The sequence below is a fragment of the Staurois parvus genome, unplaced genomic scaffold, assembly GCF_062004578.1.
Source record: "Staurois parvus isolate SC_StPar_1 unplaced genomic scaffold, SC_StPar_1.0 ptg000694l, whole genome shotgun sequence".
NCBI classification, from domain to species: Eukaryota; Metazoa; Chordata; class Amphibia; order Anura; family Ranidae; genus Staurois; species Staurois parvus.
This window is the reverse complement of record NW_028318490.1, coordinates 2,462,908-2,479,246: the sequence shown is the minus strand read 5'-3', so window position 1 is coordinate 2,479,246 and position 16,339 is coordinate 2,462,908. Positions and strand designations below refer to the sequence as shown.

Sequence of the window (16,339 nt, the reverse complement as noted above, 5' to 3'; positions counted from 1 at the left end):
TTTCTTTTTTTAAACTGCATGTTAGCAAGTCTGATTCGTAGGCATTTCCACATTTTCCAGTTGTTTAGAATAATGCCACCCGGTCAAAAAGCAGATTATTAATATGCTATGCAAAGTGGCTACAAATGCCAGGTGTAAGTTGCTAGTACTGTATATCCATATTTACATTTGTTCACTACTTTATATAAATATTTTGTGCCCCCTTTGGTGACAGAAAATTATTGGAAATCCAAAATGTTGGTATACCTTCTCCCTTTAATATGTAAAGCGTGCAAACTGTTGGCATAAAATAAATCCTGTACAGTAGAAGAATAATGATCCGGTCTAATAACGTTGGTTACAGTTGTCAATGAACAGGAGGTGACAGGAAATCTTGCAATGGGAACACTTGTTCCAGTGACAGCTGTCTAGGAGAGAAATGGTAGGACTGGCTATAGAATTCCAAATTAACCATATTTATGCTACTTACAGCTTTTAAATCTAAAGTACATATAATAAATGACACTGAAACAGATGAGATTACCGTTGCCAGGATAGAACAGTAACCATTATGCCTATGGGCAGATCCTTGAAGAATCTCCCAGACAATGAATACTGGTTGTAAGTTTTCCTTGCTGGTCACTAATGTCCCCATATGGTAGGACAAAGTTTCTTAGAAAGACACAAACACACTTATACATTTAATAGAGTTAAAAAGGTACATACCGGCATCTGGCTTAGCCATTTATAAGGAAGCCATGGCAGAGCCAAGTACAGCCGAATGCACCTGCACTGAATACATGGGAGAACTCCAGCGGGAGTACCTGCGATTAGCTGCGGGAGGAAGCCCGATTGAAAACTTTGGGAGGTTCCGACTCCCACAGCTAATCGCTGCCAATCACTTAATCACATAAGCGATTACATGCAAGCGGCTGCAATTAGCTGCGGGAACCAGCAGCCTCCCACGGCTTTCAATGGGGCTGCCTCCTGAAGCCAATCGCAGGAACCCCTTCTGGAGTTCTTGCATCTATATCAGAGTGTGACTGCATCCTTAAACACCTTTGTATGCACAGAGCTTACACTTCATTATGATCCAATGCAAATACATTATTTCTTTAACTACTTTACGAACACTGTACATTTAAAATGGCAGAGTGGTATCCGTGGTGTTCTAGAGTGCCATTTTATATTGGCACAGTATTTACATTGTGTGTGCACGTCTGACATTAGACAACACAGATCAAGGACCAAGCACATAGAGCCAGTTAGAATGGTCCTGTGCCTTGTGATCGCTTCACTATGAAGACCAATTACAAATGTCAACGGTACCAATGTTTACATTTGAAGGCCCTCATCTCACAACAGGTGAAGGGGAGGAAAGATGATCCTATGAATTAAGATTTAATCCATAAAATGAAATGTATGCAGCAGTAGAATTCTATAGTGTGACGTATTTTAATGTGGATCTGTTTAACCCTTTCACCATCTCCCCTTACAATTCATTTCTATCCTGTGGGTCAATGTGACCTGTATGTTCATGCCTCCCTCTGTGTAAGACTTGCACATTGCACCATTACCAAGAGAACGGTAATGTCAGGTGGGTTCATACTGTCCTGACAGTTTTATTTGCTACAAAATTAAGGGAAAGTGTTTTTTCCTCAAAATTGTTGGTCTTTTGTCTTTATATAGCAGGAAAGAAGAAAGCCAGTGGTTATTAAATACCACCAAAAATCTATATCGGTCTCAAATAAAAGGTTATAAAAACAAATGAGTACAGTGTTACCTGACATAATTGTCAGTCAAACTATCACAGCTCCACATCGTCAGGAAACAGCACAGCAGAAAGATTCACCCACCCTCCTCAAATGTGTGGATGTGGGAATAAGATCTTTTTCTTCATTCAAATGAAAAAAAAATAATAATATTATGAATGTATGGGCTGCCCAAGAATGGCCTAGAAATGAAGGGGTGGAACCACAGATGGCCAGATTCTGCTCTTCCATTTGTCCTTGTGACCATTGCCACAGACTTCATACTTTTATAGTTGTCACCTGAACAGAAGTGGAAGGAGAGATTTCCAATGATGACACCGATTACTAGAATTGTTTAGGGAGATTATGGCTGCAGAGACTCCCTCTTACAAGCAGCTGTGTCTTTGTGACAGGAAATCCAAATCAATCTCCTCACCGAGACAGGAAAGAAAAAACTGATAAGGGTTTATGTAAGGGGATTTGTTTTAATTGCTTTAGAATAGGGAATGATTCAAAACTGACGTGTTATCTTTTGCTGACTGTGTCCTAATAGGGAGAATTTGTTAACTTCCTGTTCTGGAGACAACAGCAAAGGAAAAGAAATATCTCCAAGGTAAACAAAAATTCTATTTTAGAGTCTCCCGATTGGAGGATTTTTGCTCACTTCTTGCATTTCCCATTCTTATTCTGTCTATACATGTATAGGTTTCTTTCATTCAGGCTGCAGGGCTGAACAAAAGAAATCAAAGCGATTCCTCCATTCCCACTCACAGTGCAAAATCTCCCTGGATGAATCTCCTGCTGCAAGTTTTTTTATTCTGACAGCTGTCGCTCTTGACAATCTTCCACCTGGCTTGTGTATGGCCAGCTTTACAGTCATGATGATAGAGAGGAGAGAATCTTCCCAACAGGGACACAAGCTGCAATAAAACTTGCCAAAGGTTCTAACTCTCCCCTTAAAGTGCATGTCTTAATTACAAAGGATTAGAGTCCTATCAGGTTTTACTGCTATTCAAGGCTCTGTTTTTCTATGCGATTTCCACTTGCTGTCACATTAACAATGGGTTCAATAAGTGAGAGTAAATTTTCAGCAACAAAGAAATTTTTTTTTTTTTCAGTAAGGCCCTGTTCACAGCCTGCATTTTGAGATCTCAGGCAGAATTGCTGCGATTCTGCCCATGATCCCAATTCACATTGCAAAAACGCACCACATGAGTTCAGGTGCAATTCATTTTCAATGGCACCTAAATATGGTGCAGTTTTGCCACAACTGTCCCATGATAAATTGATCAGCAATCACGGCACACTCCTTTTTGGGTGCCGAGATTCGTAGTTTGCCACAATTTATCACACGACAAACACTGTAAAATCACGCCGGGTTTCAGTGCCCAAAACATGCATGGTGCATTTTGTCACTATTGCAGTGCAATTTGGGATTGTGGGGAGAAATGTAGCGATTCTGCATGAGACCACAGCACACCAGATGTGAATGGGGCCTCAAGAAGAAGGTGGTACAATGCCCTTCCATTGAATTGCAGATTTTCCTTTGCTTTCGGTCTGTTATCAGGACAGCGAGAAAAAATTTCTCTAAGCTTCAATAAATGATTTCTGATCAATAGATCTATAAAAATCGACAACACTTTAGATTGATATGCTGTACACAGGAAAGTAGATTTAATCTGTTTTCACCATAATAATCTCATTATCTGATCGACTGAAATACAATTGATTTGATGAACAAAGCATCTCAGTGCTGCTAAATAAAGCAATGTGGTCTATAATTTCCACCCTATCTGATCGGCTCAGTTTGATCAAATCCAATCTAGATTGAGTCTAAATTGATTGAAAGGGAAGTTATACCTATTCGATTGTTAGAAAAAGATATTGTTGTGATTGAAATACACATCAATCTGATAATATTCGATAAATAGATATACCTTAAATCCTATAAGTAAATCATTAAGGGCTCAGGGGAGTGCCGAGACACATCCTCAGTTCTGAGCCACTGGCTGCTGTGTGTGAATCCACATCGGAGCGGTGTACAAGCAGCCCACAGAACTGGACACAGAGGCAACAGCTGCATGGACACGGTTGCATGTCAAAATTCCACATGCGACCGTGTTCATGCAGCTGCTGTGCCTGCATCCACTTCTGTGGGCTACCTGTACACAGCTCCTAGGTGGGTTCACACACAGCCGCATGAGGGATGGAGACAAGGGGGGGTTTATTTACTAAAGCTGGAGAGTCCAAAATCAGACTCCCTTCTGCATAGAAACCAATCAGCTTCTAACCTCAGCTTGTTCAATGAAGCTTTGGCAATGAAACCTGGAAGCTGATTGGTTTCTATGCAGAAGTGAGTCTGATTTTGGACTCTCCAGCTTTAGTAAATAAACCCCTCTGTGTCTCAATAAGCCCAAAAGCTGGCCATACATGAACAGATTTTTTTTATTGAACAACCGTACAAACATTCATACAAAATTTCCTTTCAGTACATTCAATGGCACGGCACCTCATTTGAAAGTACTTCAAAAGCATTTCTTTTTAAAATTCAATTTTGGAGTGAATGGACTGCAAACGAAACCACATTCACTGTTAGAAATTGGTCATTCACTTTTCCATCCTGCTCCTTCAAATTTTCTCATCACTGTGATCAAACGCAAAACCCCACTAATAAGAAAATCAAAAAATATTTAAACAAAATTTCTACTAGTGTATGTCCAGCTAAAGTTCTGTCACCCCACTGGAGCAAAATGCCTTATAAACAGTATAGTAGGGAAATAGCATGTCATTGACTTTGCCAACAACAAAGGCTTATGCTGGAAACCAAGCAGCAAAAGTAAACAGATAAGGTTGCAGCACAATTGAGGAGAAAAAAAAAAAAAAAAAAAAAACACATAACACCACACCCACACTTGCTGGACGGCTCTTGGCGAGGACCTGTTTCAAGGTAAAAGGCGGAAGCTACTTTTGTTGTAACTGCATAATGAGGGAACACAACTATTTCTCCATCATCCCAACAGAAGCATACATAACTGACTTTAAAACAAATTTCCTCAGGAATTACTATCTCCATTGCATAATAATGGCATGAAAAAAAACTAAATAAAACAAAACCAAACCAAAAAAACACACACACACACACACACACACACACACACAAAAACATAAAAAACAAACAACCACCACACATTTACTATGGGTACTTTAATAGCACTAATATCTATCTATCTATATATCTCTCTTTCTCAGCCCCTGTCCTCAAGGAGCTTACAACATACACATATTAGGGTCAATTTAGACAGGAGCCACTTAATGTACTAGCATGTCTTTGGAGGTGGGAGGAAACCGGAGTACTGGGATGAAACTCAAACATAGGGAGTATAATCAAACTCCAGACAGGTAGTGCCATGGCTGGGATTCAAACCACGACCCTAAAGCAGAAGGGCTAATGATTTCAAAAACTCCCATTGTAAGCCTAGTAATCTAAAGTGTATGTAAACCCCAACAATTAACTATTTACAAGCTCCCTGTAATGTTAATTGTAGAGTTGAAAGTGTTTTGTTACAGCCATTTCATAAGTGCAAAGTTACAAAAATCTTGTGAGTGGATAACTCCCTGTGCTCTTATCAGTTGCATTGTTCACAGCTATTAATGTAGATTAGAAAACACCTACCACCTATGTTAAGGGATGGGTGTATTCTGTAGTCCTGTCCTTAAGGCAGGCCATAGATGGGCCATTTATTGGCCGAATTTTCGGCAGATAAACGAAAAATCGGTCGGCCCCGTTGCCGATGCTGCCACCAAATGTCCATGAAAAACGTTTTTCGCGGATTTTCCACCATGACTGATAAAACTAAAACGAGAAGATCCGCGAAAAATGGCCAACGGGCTGGCCCCACTAACGGTGTGAATAGCAGCCGATTTTTCGTGCGGACGAAAATTCGGCCGATAAAAGACACGTTTATGGCCTGCATAAGGTGACAAGGCTGCAGTGAATGAGAAGTGGTCACTCTAGGACAGGAACTATGTTACTGGCAGAATCACCAGATGAAATATAGAAAAAAAAGCCTGAAAAAGAAAATGAATGCAGCCACCACATCTATGAAACTGCAGTATATTACATTTCTGTTATTTGGTCTAGATACACTTTAATATAAAACATTTCAAGTAGCAAGTTGCACTGAAACCTAAAAGATCCCTAAAACAAAAAGTAGGAGAAGCCCCTTGTCCTTATTTGGAGATTTGCAACTTTTGGGAGCTTGCGTTAAGAGAAGCTTTAGTATTCTATATATCTATCTATATCATGGACATCAGTCCCTAACCCTCAAGCGGCATACCATCTAAGGTCCCTAACTTACATTCATACAGACACATACTAGAGCCAGTTTATACAGGAACCAATTCATGCATGTCTTCAGAGTGTAGGAGGAAACTGGAGTCCCCGGAGAAAACCCACACAGACACAGGGAGAACACGCAAACTCCAGGCAAGGGGTGCTGTTGCTGGGAATTGAAACAACGGCCCTAGTACTGCCAGGCGGAAGTGCTAACCATTTAGCCACTGTGCTGCCCCTAGTAGTGTTGTTTTAAAGTCCAACTCCAGCCAAAATGTTTACTTGGTTTTATAGAGCAAAGAAAGGGATAAACTGGGTGCACATGGATTGAAATTAAGCTGGGACTTTCCCAATTACAATCTGTGTGTGGCCTTCCCTGTCCGACAGAAGTAGATTGACTTCTGTCGAATGGAACTGCTGGAACGCGGTCACTCGATCAGCCATGCTGCCAATCGGATGCAGCGGTGATCAGTGTATTCTGAAAGTAGAAGAGTCCCACTGTCAGAACACAATGGCACAGTGGGGACAATTCTTTTTGTGCATGGGGGAATCTGTTCAGCCCACCAATTAAAAACACAAGAAAAAAAAAAACAAAAAAAACACTTGTATATACCTAGCTTCAGAACCTCTGGTAGGCTTTAAATTCCGTGTGAGGAAAGGCTAGAACTTCAGACTATTTTCCTCTAAGCCTTCCTGACCTGCTGACACCCATTTCTACAGGTGTCTGTAGGAAAGAGTAAATTCTCAATTCTCAGACAGACAAAAAAAAAAACCTAATAGAACCATTACTTTTCTAACTCTACCAAAAATTTAAAAACAAAATTGGTTGAAGTTAGGCTCTAATCTAGACCTCTATAAAGAAAGTCGCATTATTTGGCAATTTTCCAAACACTGGCAGGTCACTAGACACTGCAGTCTTTTCCTGCACACAATCATTATCTGTGATCACCTGGGCAGTAAAAAAAAAAAACACAGTTTCCGCAACTTGACCGCTAATTCTACTAACAGCCAACTTATGTGCCTGGAGCACATGGACACCAATTTACAGCACACTGGAAATCCTTTACCAGTTTCGACTGTGAAACCAGCATGATGAAGAACGATAAAACTATACAAGACTGCATTCATACTGAGGAGGTGTAGTATGACCACACCACAGCTGTAGTGCAGCGTACTGGAGGGTAAGCTGTGCTTTCCTATAGAGTTCTATGTCCCGCAGTTTTGGTGCACTTTCTGAAAGCACACCAACTCCAGCATGCAGGACCGCACCGCATCAGTATGAAAAGGGGCCTAATACCAGGGTTCTTTTGTATTACAGGTTACAAAACGCTCTCCTAAGCAAAATCAGAAATGATTTACAATCCCCCAAATCCAAAAAAGTTGGGAACACTTTGTAAAATCTGCATAAAAACAGAATGGAATGATTTGCAAATCTCAAACCCATATTTTATTAATAGAAAACATCAAATGTTTAAACTGGGAAGATGTACCACTTTAAGAAAAAAAGTAATTTGGAAATTGATGGCAGCAACAAGTCTCAAAAAGTTGAGGCAGGGCAAAAAAAAACAGGCACAGTAAGTGCTACTGACAAGGAAGAGCTGGAGGAACATTTTGGGTATATAGGGTAATTGGTATCAGGTCAGTAACATGATTGGGTAAAAAAAAGTTCATCTTAGAGAGTCAAAGTGTCTCAGAAGTAAACATTCACCAATCCGTGAAAAGCTGAGAAAATTTGTCGAACATTTTCAGAATAATGTTCCTCAATGTAAAACTGCAAAGATTTTAAATATATCATCTGCAGTACATATCAAAATATTCCAAGATTCAGAAGAAATCTCTGTGCACAAGGGACAAGGCCGAAACACAATACTGAATGCCCGTGATCTTCGGCCCTCAGATGGCACTGTATTAAAAATGGGCATGATTCTGTGATGGACATCACTACATGGGCTCAGGAACACTTCCAGAAATCACTTTCTGAACACAGCTCGCCGTGCCATCCAATAATGTGAGAAAAGCTCTTTCATGCAAAGAAGAAGCCATATTTGAACATGATCCAAAAACGCCACTATCTTCTCTGGGCCAAAACTCATTTAAAATGGTCTGTTGCAAAGTGGAAAACTGTTCTGTGGTTAGATAAAGCAAAATATGACATTTTTGGCAACCATGGGAGCCACGTGCTCAGGACTAAAGAGTTCAAAAGCCTGCATCTCTTATGGTATGGGGGTGCATTAGTGTGTATGGAACGGGTAGCTTGCACATCTGGAAAGGCACCATGAAAGCTGAAAGATATATCTAGGTTTTAGAGCAGCATATACTCCCATTCAGACAACATCTTTTTCAGGGAAGGCCTTTTATATTTCAGCAGGACAATGTAAAACTGCACACTGCATCTATGACAAAAGCATGGATACATAGTAGAGGAGTCCGGCGGCTTAACTGGCCTGCCTGCAGTCCAGACCTTTCACCAACTGAAAATATTTAGAGTATCTTGAAATGAAAAATATGAAAAGATACAAAGACCCAGGACTGTTGAGCAGCTAGAATCCTATATCAGGCAAGAATGGAACATTCCTCCTCCCAAAACTCCAGCAACAGGTCTCCTTAGTTCCCAGACATTTACAGAGTGTTGGTAAAAGAGATGATGCTACACTGTAGTAAACACAGCCCTGTCCCAACTTTTTTCAGACGTGTTGCTGCCATTAATTTCAATATTACCTTATTTTTTCTTAAAACGGTACATTTTCTCAATTTTAATCTTTGATATAGGTTTTGTATTACTACTGTGGATAAAATATGGGTTTATGAGATTTGCAAATCATACATTCTAAAATGTAGATTTTACAGTGTCCAACTTTTTTGGAATTGGGGTTATAAATAAAAACAAAAAAGGTAAAGAGAAATGAAGGTCCCGTTTGGTTCTACTAACATAATAAAGAATGGGGACCTATAGAGAGAAAAAAAAAAAAAAAAACACACACACATTCTATACTTTGAAGTCACCTGTCAGTTTCACAACTTCATGGCCAGGACGACAACGTCAATACATTACCTTCGTTTTACTATTAACACTTCTCTTGAGGCCTATGGAATTCCTTATCTTCAGCCCCATTTCAAACAGTCCCCCAGTGAAATACAATTTACATGAAGAAAGATGCTTGATTATCAAATTAATAAACAGGATCATTTTACAAAAATATGCATTTGGCAGCAAGTTCAATCAAAAGAGCAAAAAAGTTATATATAACCCCAACTACCTTCCAGATACCGACTGCCACCAGCACACTTAGGTAAACACAATGAACACTTTTGAAAAGCAACGTTCACAGAATCATTTTGAAAAGTGCTGTTAACATTTTGTCTCAGTCGTAAAGGCATGCCGATATGTACGCATACCAAGGAGTTACATGCAGCTCAAGACCTACAAAACACACGAAAACTCGTACGTCACCTAGCAGGGTACAAAAACTTTGATCCCACCGCACATTAACAGTAGGTCATTCAAAAGAATCCGTGAAATGAAACAGATTACAGACCTCATGAGAAAGCAGGGGGTTCGTACAAGAGTCAGGATGATCACGACGCTTGGCTGCTATGTCCTCCAGCATGGCTTTTCAAAGCAGAATCCCACTCATGTAAATAAAAAGGCTTCAGCCAGATTTCTTTTCTTTTTTTTTTTCTTGTAATCCGTCAGTCCAGACTTTGTGGCAAGGGGGGGGAGGTACACCTACTTTGCTCGCTCACGTTCCCTTCTTGACTAAACTCAAAAGCAGGAAGTTACCACCCTGCAATATCACGCAGGGAGGAGAGGCTGACCTGTCCCCTCCTCGCTAGGGCAGGTAATGCTGGTGAGACACAGGCTGACATCATGGCATTCTCCACCAGTGTACAGCAGCCAGGATGCAGTTCTCGCGAACACACACACACTGCTTCAGAGTAAGAGAAAGGTAATTCTTCCTTCCCAACCCCCTCATCCAAGCCAAGTTCTGCTCCTCCTCTTCCTATAGAGGACACTAAAGCTTTGCCTTGTCTGACTGTTGAATCTTGTGCAACAGAGCAGAGAATAAGGAGGGAACTGGAGGATCACATTATTTGCATTAATCCTCACAAACAATCCCAACAATAGTCAATGACCTATGATTGTGTACGGAAAACACGCACAGTACTGTGTGAGAGATGATCTATAAGCCAGGAGACCATGAAAAGTGCTAGCTAGATTACAAATTAATTCAGATTTCTGATATCCTACAGAGAGGAAATTTCATTTCCATTATAAATCTAGATCACATTTTAATTCTCTACTAAACAGACATCACAGCTCATTAATATAGATGTGGCTACTAAGAAGTACAGTACATCAAATAAACATTGCCGATTGGAAAAACACTCTGGGAGCCATAAAACAAACAATACTAGCTGCATTCTCAAACGGTTTTAAAACTTAAAATCGGTATTAAAGAAAACATTTGTTATATTGCAGCTTACCAGTTCTTAGATTGGATGGTCAGAATGAATCAGATTTGTGCGACGGAAAGATTGTATTATATGCATATAGATATGATGGAGAAGTATAATATAAAGTGGAAAAAATGGGAAGAATATAGAGAAAAAGTGAAATATATGATGATGATGATTTATACCCCTCGAAATAAAAATGGATTTTAGAAATGGTTTTTAAAGAAGAGAAATGCAGAGTGTGGGGGGGGGGGGGGGGAGGAAGGGTAGGGGAAGTGGGATATAGATAAATTATGTCAATAAAAATATATCGATTTGAGGTCTTTTTTTTTATAGAAATAGGTGTTTGTGATTTGTATTTGGATGAAAATTAATAAATATTTATAATAAAAAAAAATAAAAAAATGTGATGGCTGCAATCATTTTCTTTTTTTTAGGCTCTTGATTCTTTTTTTTTTTTCCACCTGGTGATCAGACCAGTAAGTCTGTTGTTTAACAGAACAAGCTGTCCTGCAGACATAGCAGTGAGGGCTGTTTCACACCTGTTTGATTCACATGTGATCCGGGTGCAGAACCATTTCAGCCCATTCATTTGAATGGGCTAAAGTTGTGCCAGACCAAACCAGAAGTAGTGCGTGCAAAAAGAACGCACAGCAACTGGATCACATGGTACTACTGTGACCGGGTGCAGGCAAACACACTGCGTTTGTGACCTGCATTTGGGTTGTCATCAAGTTAATACTGACACCTGCTGCAGATCACAACTGCAGTGGCTTTTGAATGTGGTTTGGGAAACGCACATGGAACACAGGTTTCCTGCACTGCATTTTGGTTAACATACCCTTACAGGGATGAGTCGAAACATTTAACAGCGGCAAAATGCTTACAATGATCAGCTTTTATGTAAAACATTTATCCCAAAAAGAACAAAACTGTTGCTGTAACTGCCAAGTGTAAGCTGGGGGTTTGGCTTCAATTTGTTAGTGTATTTAAATCTGCTAGTACATCTAACACTCCCCTTACCCCCAGACTGACAATGTTGCGGTCATAAGATGTTTTTGTTGCTCTTCTATCCAGCGTGTAGGCACTCTAAGTGCCCGTTCACACCAGAAGGTGGTACAGGAAAGGTGATTCCATGTGCATTTTCTGCACCTCACATGAATGCACAGCTCTTACAAAGTACGCAAGAGTGCCAATTAATGGTTACTGGTAGCCCAAGCGCATCTCACAAATTAACTGTTTGTGGTCACCAAACCACATACTATCGCAGTACCATGTTTGGTGTGGTGCAATTTGCAAAAATAGTGCTTCATCTTCTTTTGCACATTCAGTTTTGCAGCCCAGCCAAATGAATGGACTGTCAAAACCAAATTATGAAGGACTGAGAAAAACACACGCATTCCAGTATGAACCAGCCCTAAAACAAGTGTTGTTGGCCAGATCACTAGGTGACCATAGGCAACATAGAAAACAAAAAAAAGAAAGAAACCCGAAACGCAGCCGCAACATCGAATGACTGGCAAGCTGCAATATATTTTTTTGGTCTTGGGTTTAACACTGCATTAAACATTCATATTTCTGACCCTTGACCATGTCAGGGTCCTTTCTTCACAATTTAATAATCTGCTTATATTTCTTCTGGCATCAGACAACAGGTTACCTACACCAGTGAACCCAACACATTTAGGCAATGTCACCCATACAAATAATAGAACTGGTAAAACGATTGCTTTCCTAGAAATGAAAGGACTGGTCCTAGCAAAGAATCCGGTCCAATTCAACTAAAGAAACTTTTCTTTCTGGATTCGAATGATTGTTTTCAAGAAAAGAGCCTTTAAAACAACAGAATCGATGATTGCTTACTAGCACATGTATGGCCTATACTATGTTTACTCTTGTACCTTGTAAATCTTACTAAGAAACTGTAAATGCACACATTTCCCCATACATATGTCCAAACCAGTAACAATTCCCAATAGCCCCATTCTGTAGAAGTGGGCACACATCACATGGGTACTGGCTTACAACCGTTCATCGCCACCACACACGGTTCACTTGTTTTAACAGAAGAGTAACAAAACACAGGCAGTAAGTAAATCAGAGGCAGCTCTAGTAAGATTTTATCACATCACTCTCCCTTCCCTGCTTCCTAAAGAATGCTAGAAAGAAAGCTCCCTGCCCCCAGACAGTACATTACAAGAGAAACCAGTTCTCTGCACAACTAGGGAAACAAAAACGCCTTCTTATTGTCATGTGTAAGCTCAACGCAGTGGCAGTGAAGTATATGGTTCTAGTATGTATACTGGTAGTATGCGGAGGACACCCAAATTTAGCTCTCTACTCCTCATCTCACCCCTTCAGTCTCCTCTCATATTACTAACTGATATATCAGCATGGATGTCACTCCACTTCCACAAACTCAATCTTTCTAAAACGGAGCTCATACTATTCCCTCCAGCCGTGCCCCCTCCCCTGACTTCTCCATCAAGATCAATCCCTCCCTTCATGCCAGGGTGCTAGGTGTAACCCTGGACTCCCATCTGTCCTTTCAGCCCCAAATCCAAATCACTGTCCAAATCTTGTAGACTTCACCTCCGCAACATCTACAAGATACGCCCGTTCTTAACCTCTGAAACCACTAAGCAACTTATTCACTCCCTTGTTATCTCTCGCCTTAACTATTGTAACTCCCTCCTCATTGGCCTACCCAATCGCAGGCTATCCCCTCTTCAGTCTATCATGAATGCTGCTGCCAGACTCATCCACCTTACCAACAGCTCCATGTCTGCCATCCCTCTCCGCCAATCCCTCCACTGGTTTCCCATTGCCCAACAAATAAAATTCAAAACATTGACATATAAAGCCATTTATAACTCTGCCGCAAATTACATCACCAATCTTGTCTCCAAATATCACCCAAACCATCCTCTCCGCCCCTCCAACGACCTCCTGCTCTCTAGCTCCCTTGTCTCCTCCTCTCCTGCTCGTACTCAGGACTTCTCCAGAGCCTCCCCCATCCTATGGAACGCTCTACACCAATCTGTCAGACCTAGCATCTACTCTGCCCACTTTTAGGCGATCCCTAAAAACCTATCTCCTCAGGGAAACCTATCCTGCCTTCAGCTAATAACCGAATCCTCCATTTCTCACATCATTCCATTCCCCACAGTTATTACCTCGTCTACCACCAGCCCCTCCGTATTAGATTGTAAGCTCCCAGGATCAGGCCCTCCTTACACTCTTGTATTGAACTGTATTGTTGCCGTATTGTTTCCCTTTATATTGTAAAGAGCTGAGCAAACTGTTGGTGCTATATAAATCCTGTATAATAATAATAAAAGAAGGCCTGGAGCTGCTGATATCCTCCCAATAATCCTGGGAACCCAAACCTGGCTTGCTCTACAATGTAAAAAACAATTTCAGCTCCCTAATCAGCAGATGCCCTTTAGCTTTGTAACTTCCTTAACAGGTTCACGCTAAGCCCTGGGTCACACTGATGCAAATCTGAAGTGGTTCTGATGCATTCCAAAACACATAGATTTGCATGTCAAGAGAGATAACATGGCTTTCTATGAAGGTCATGCACATCTATGCATTCCTAATGCAATTTCCAAAAGGGTCCTGTGTGTGTTTGGTGAGGTGTGGTGTGTTTTTGAGCCCCACAGACTTGAATGGGAACAGCAATGTAAAGGCATAGGTGTTCAAATGCAATGCAAGATACACCCATTTCTAATGTCACAAAATTAGCCAGAACAGAAATCGCAGCTTTGTAAAAACGCATCAGAATCGATGCAGAATCACACAGAAATCGCACTGCATCAGTGTGAAATAGCTGTGATGCAAATCTGATGTGTTCCAGATTGCATAGATTCGCATGTCAAGGAAGATAACATGGCTTTCGATGGAGGTCAATCACACCAATGCATTCCAAATGCAATGCGATTTCTAGAACGGTCTGGTTTGTGTTTGATGCAGTACATTTTTGAGCCCCATAGACTTAAATGGAAATAGCAGAGAAAACATATAGGTAAGTGCAAGACACCCATTTCTAATGCCACAAAATTATCCAGAGCAGAAATGTAAAAATCGCATCAGAATTGCACTGCAACTGCACCACATTAATGTGAACCAGGTGAATAATGAGAAATATAGTAATTTTACATTTTTATAATCAACTTTTTTTTCTTTAATTATATTGGTGTGCACTGGCTCTCTATGAAGGAATTTAGTGAAATATATATATATATATATATATATATATATATATATATATATATATATATATATATATATATCTATATATATCTTATCTCACACAAACATACACGGTAAAGGGAACCAATATGCTAATGTATGTTTTTTCACAGCATAGGGACATCATAGGGTAACCCATTCTCCAGTAAGTCTCTTGTACCTTTTTCAAGGGGCGCAGAGCTGGGCAGTTTTTTACCACGTGTTTTAGCACATGACAAAACGTGCATCTGCTAGCTTCGAATGGGGTGCTAGGGGATCCTGGACACGGGTTCTTTTTTTACCTCAATGCAGAGAACGCATTCAGGTAAAAATAAAAAAAATACTTTAGAATCACTATAAACACAAAATTTCAACAGAAAACGTTCCCACATGTGTTTCCACCATCAAAACAAGTAACACAAATAACGCCAAGCCACCTAGCTCCCTCTTCTGCAGCCTCTCAATAGAGGATCTCCTAGCACTCTGGGCTCTCTCTCCCCCCTCCAAGATTTCCAGACTGCAGCAGTCCCCTAGACTCACCTAGTTGGCCCAACTTTCCCAGTCTCTTGGACTCTATAGACGCCTTGACCCTCTCAGTCCTGTGGGTAAGGAATTTCTCCTCCAGCAGGGAGTCCTGTCTCTCAAGTGGTGCACATCCCCTGATGGGAGCCCACGCCTGTCCCCCTGATGGGAGCCCACGCCTGTCCCCCTGATGGGAGCCCACGCCTGTCCCCCTGATGGGAGCCCACGCCTGTCCCCCCTGAGCTATGCCCAAGTCTATCATTATAAGGGCTGTGCATGCCTCGACACACACTCTGCTGGTCTTCAGCAAGACCTGGATAATAGGTGGGATATTTCTTCCCTTCCAATGCATTCTGAATTCTCCAAACTTCACGGCCCAATCTGGGAATACCAAAATCCGGCTGTAAAAACAGTGGTCTACTAAAGCGGATATTCCAGAGTCTCACAAACTTGTGTCCTTTCTACAAAGATTTTCACAGGGTCAGGACCTCGCACTGTCACAATACATATTCTCATTCACTTAGATCCAATCACTATTGGATATAAACTCATCCAATTTTTAGGACTGAATCTTACATGTGGAAGAAATTCCAAGACTTCTGTACAATTCAACCTAATCATAGGAGAATGTATAATAGACTTGTCATTTCTGATGTCAGCTTTCTGAAAGCAGGGAAACAGACCTGCATTGTGCATTCTGGTAGTTACCTATATGCTGTGAAGGGCAATCAGTGTTGCTGTTACAGAGCAGTGAAATGACAGGATGTGAATAACAGAAGTCTAGAGTTTTTTTTCTCCCTGTGTGGCCAAATTGGAAACATTTACTCAGGTGAGTTTGTTCTGCATTGCTCAGAACCAAAACTACAGGAGATAAAGATATACTGGACCTTGAGAACAAGGACTATTTTAAAATAGTTAGCCAGAAGTCAAAAACATGGAATAAGAGGCAAGGAAGCATAATTATATGAAAGGAAAAAAAAAAAACATTTCTAACAGTCCTGTACACTAATGCTAGAGTAATAGTGTGTGGAGTCACTTTAGTACACTGTATTGTCAAGTGATTACT

The 16,339-nt window shown here is 40.7% G+C and overlaps 1 protein-coding gene across 8 annotated transcripts in view; it reads right to left on the bottom strand.

Moving 5' to 3' along the window:
- MARK2 (microtubule affinity regulating kinase 2) overlaps nt 1-16,339 on the bottom strand; it is a 207,644-nt gene that overhangs the window by 176,134 nt on the left and 15,171 nt on the right. For 3 of the 8 annotated variants that reach the window (XM_089652802.1, XM_089652806.1, XM_089652808.1), the window contains exon 1: nt 9,600-9,998. The exons of 2 other annotated variants lie outside the window; for them this stretch is intronic. In XM_089652802.1, the coding sequence (XP_089508928.1) occupies nt 9,600-9,671 (72 nt within the window). In that variant the 5' untranslated portion in view covers nt 9,672-9,998. Of the gene's footprint in view, nt 1-9,599; nt 9,999-16,339 lie in introns of those variants that run through there. 3 more of the 8 variants (XM_089652807.1, XM_089652809.1, XM_089652804.1) reach the window with 2 other exon arrangements.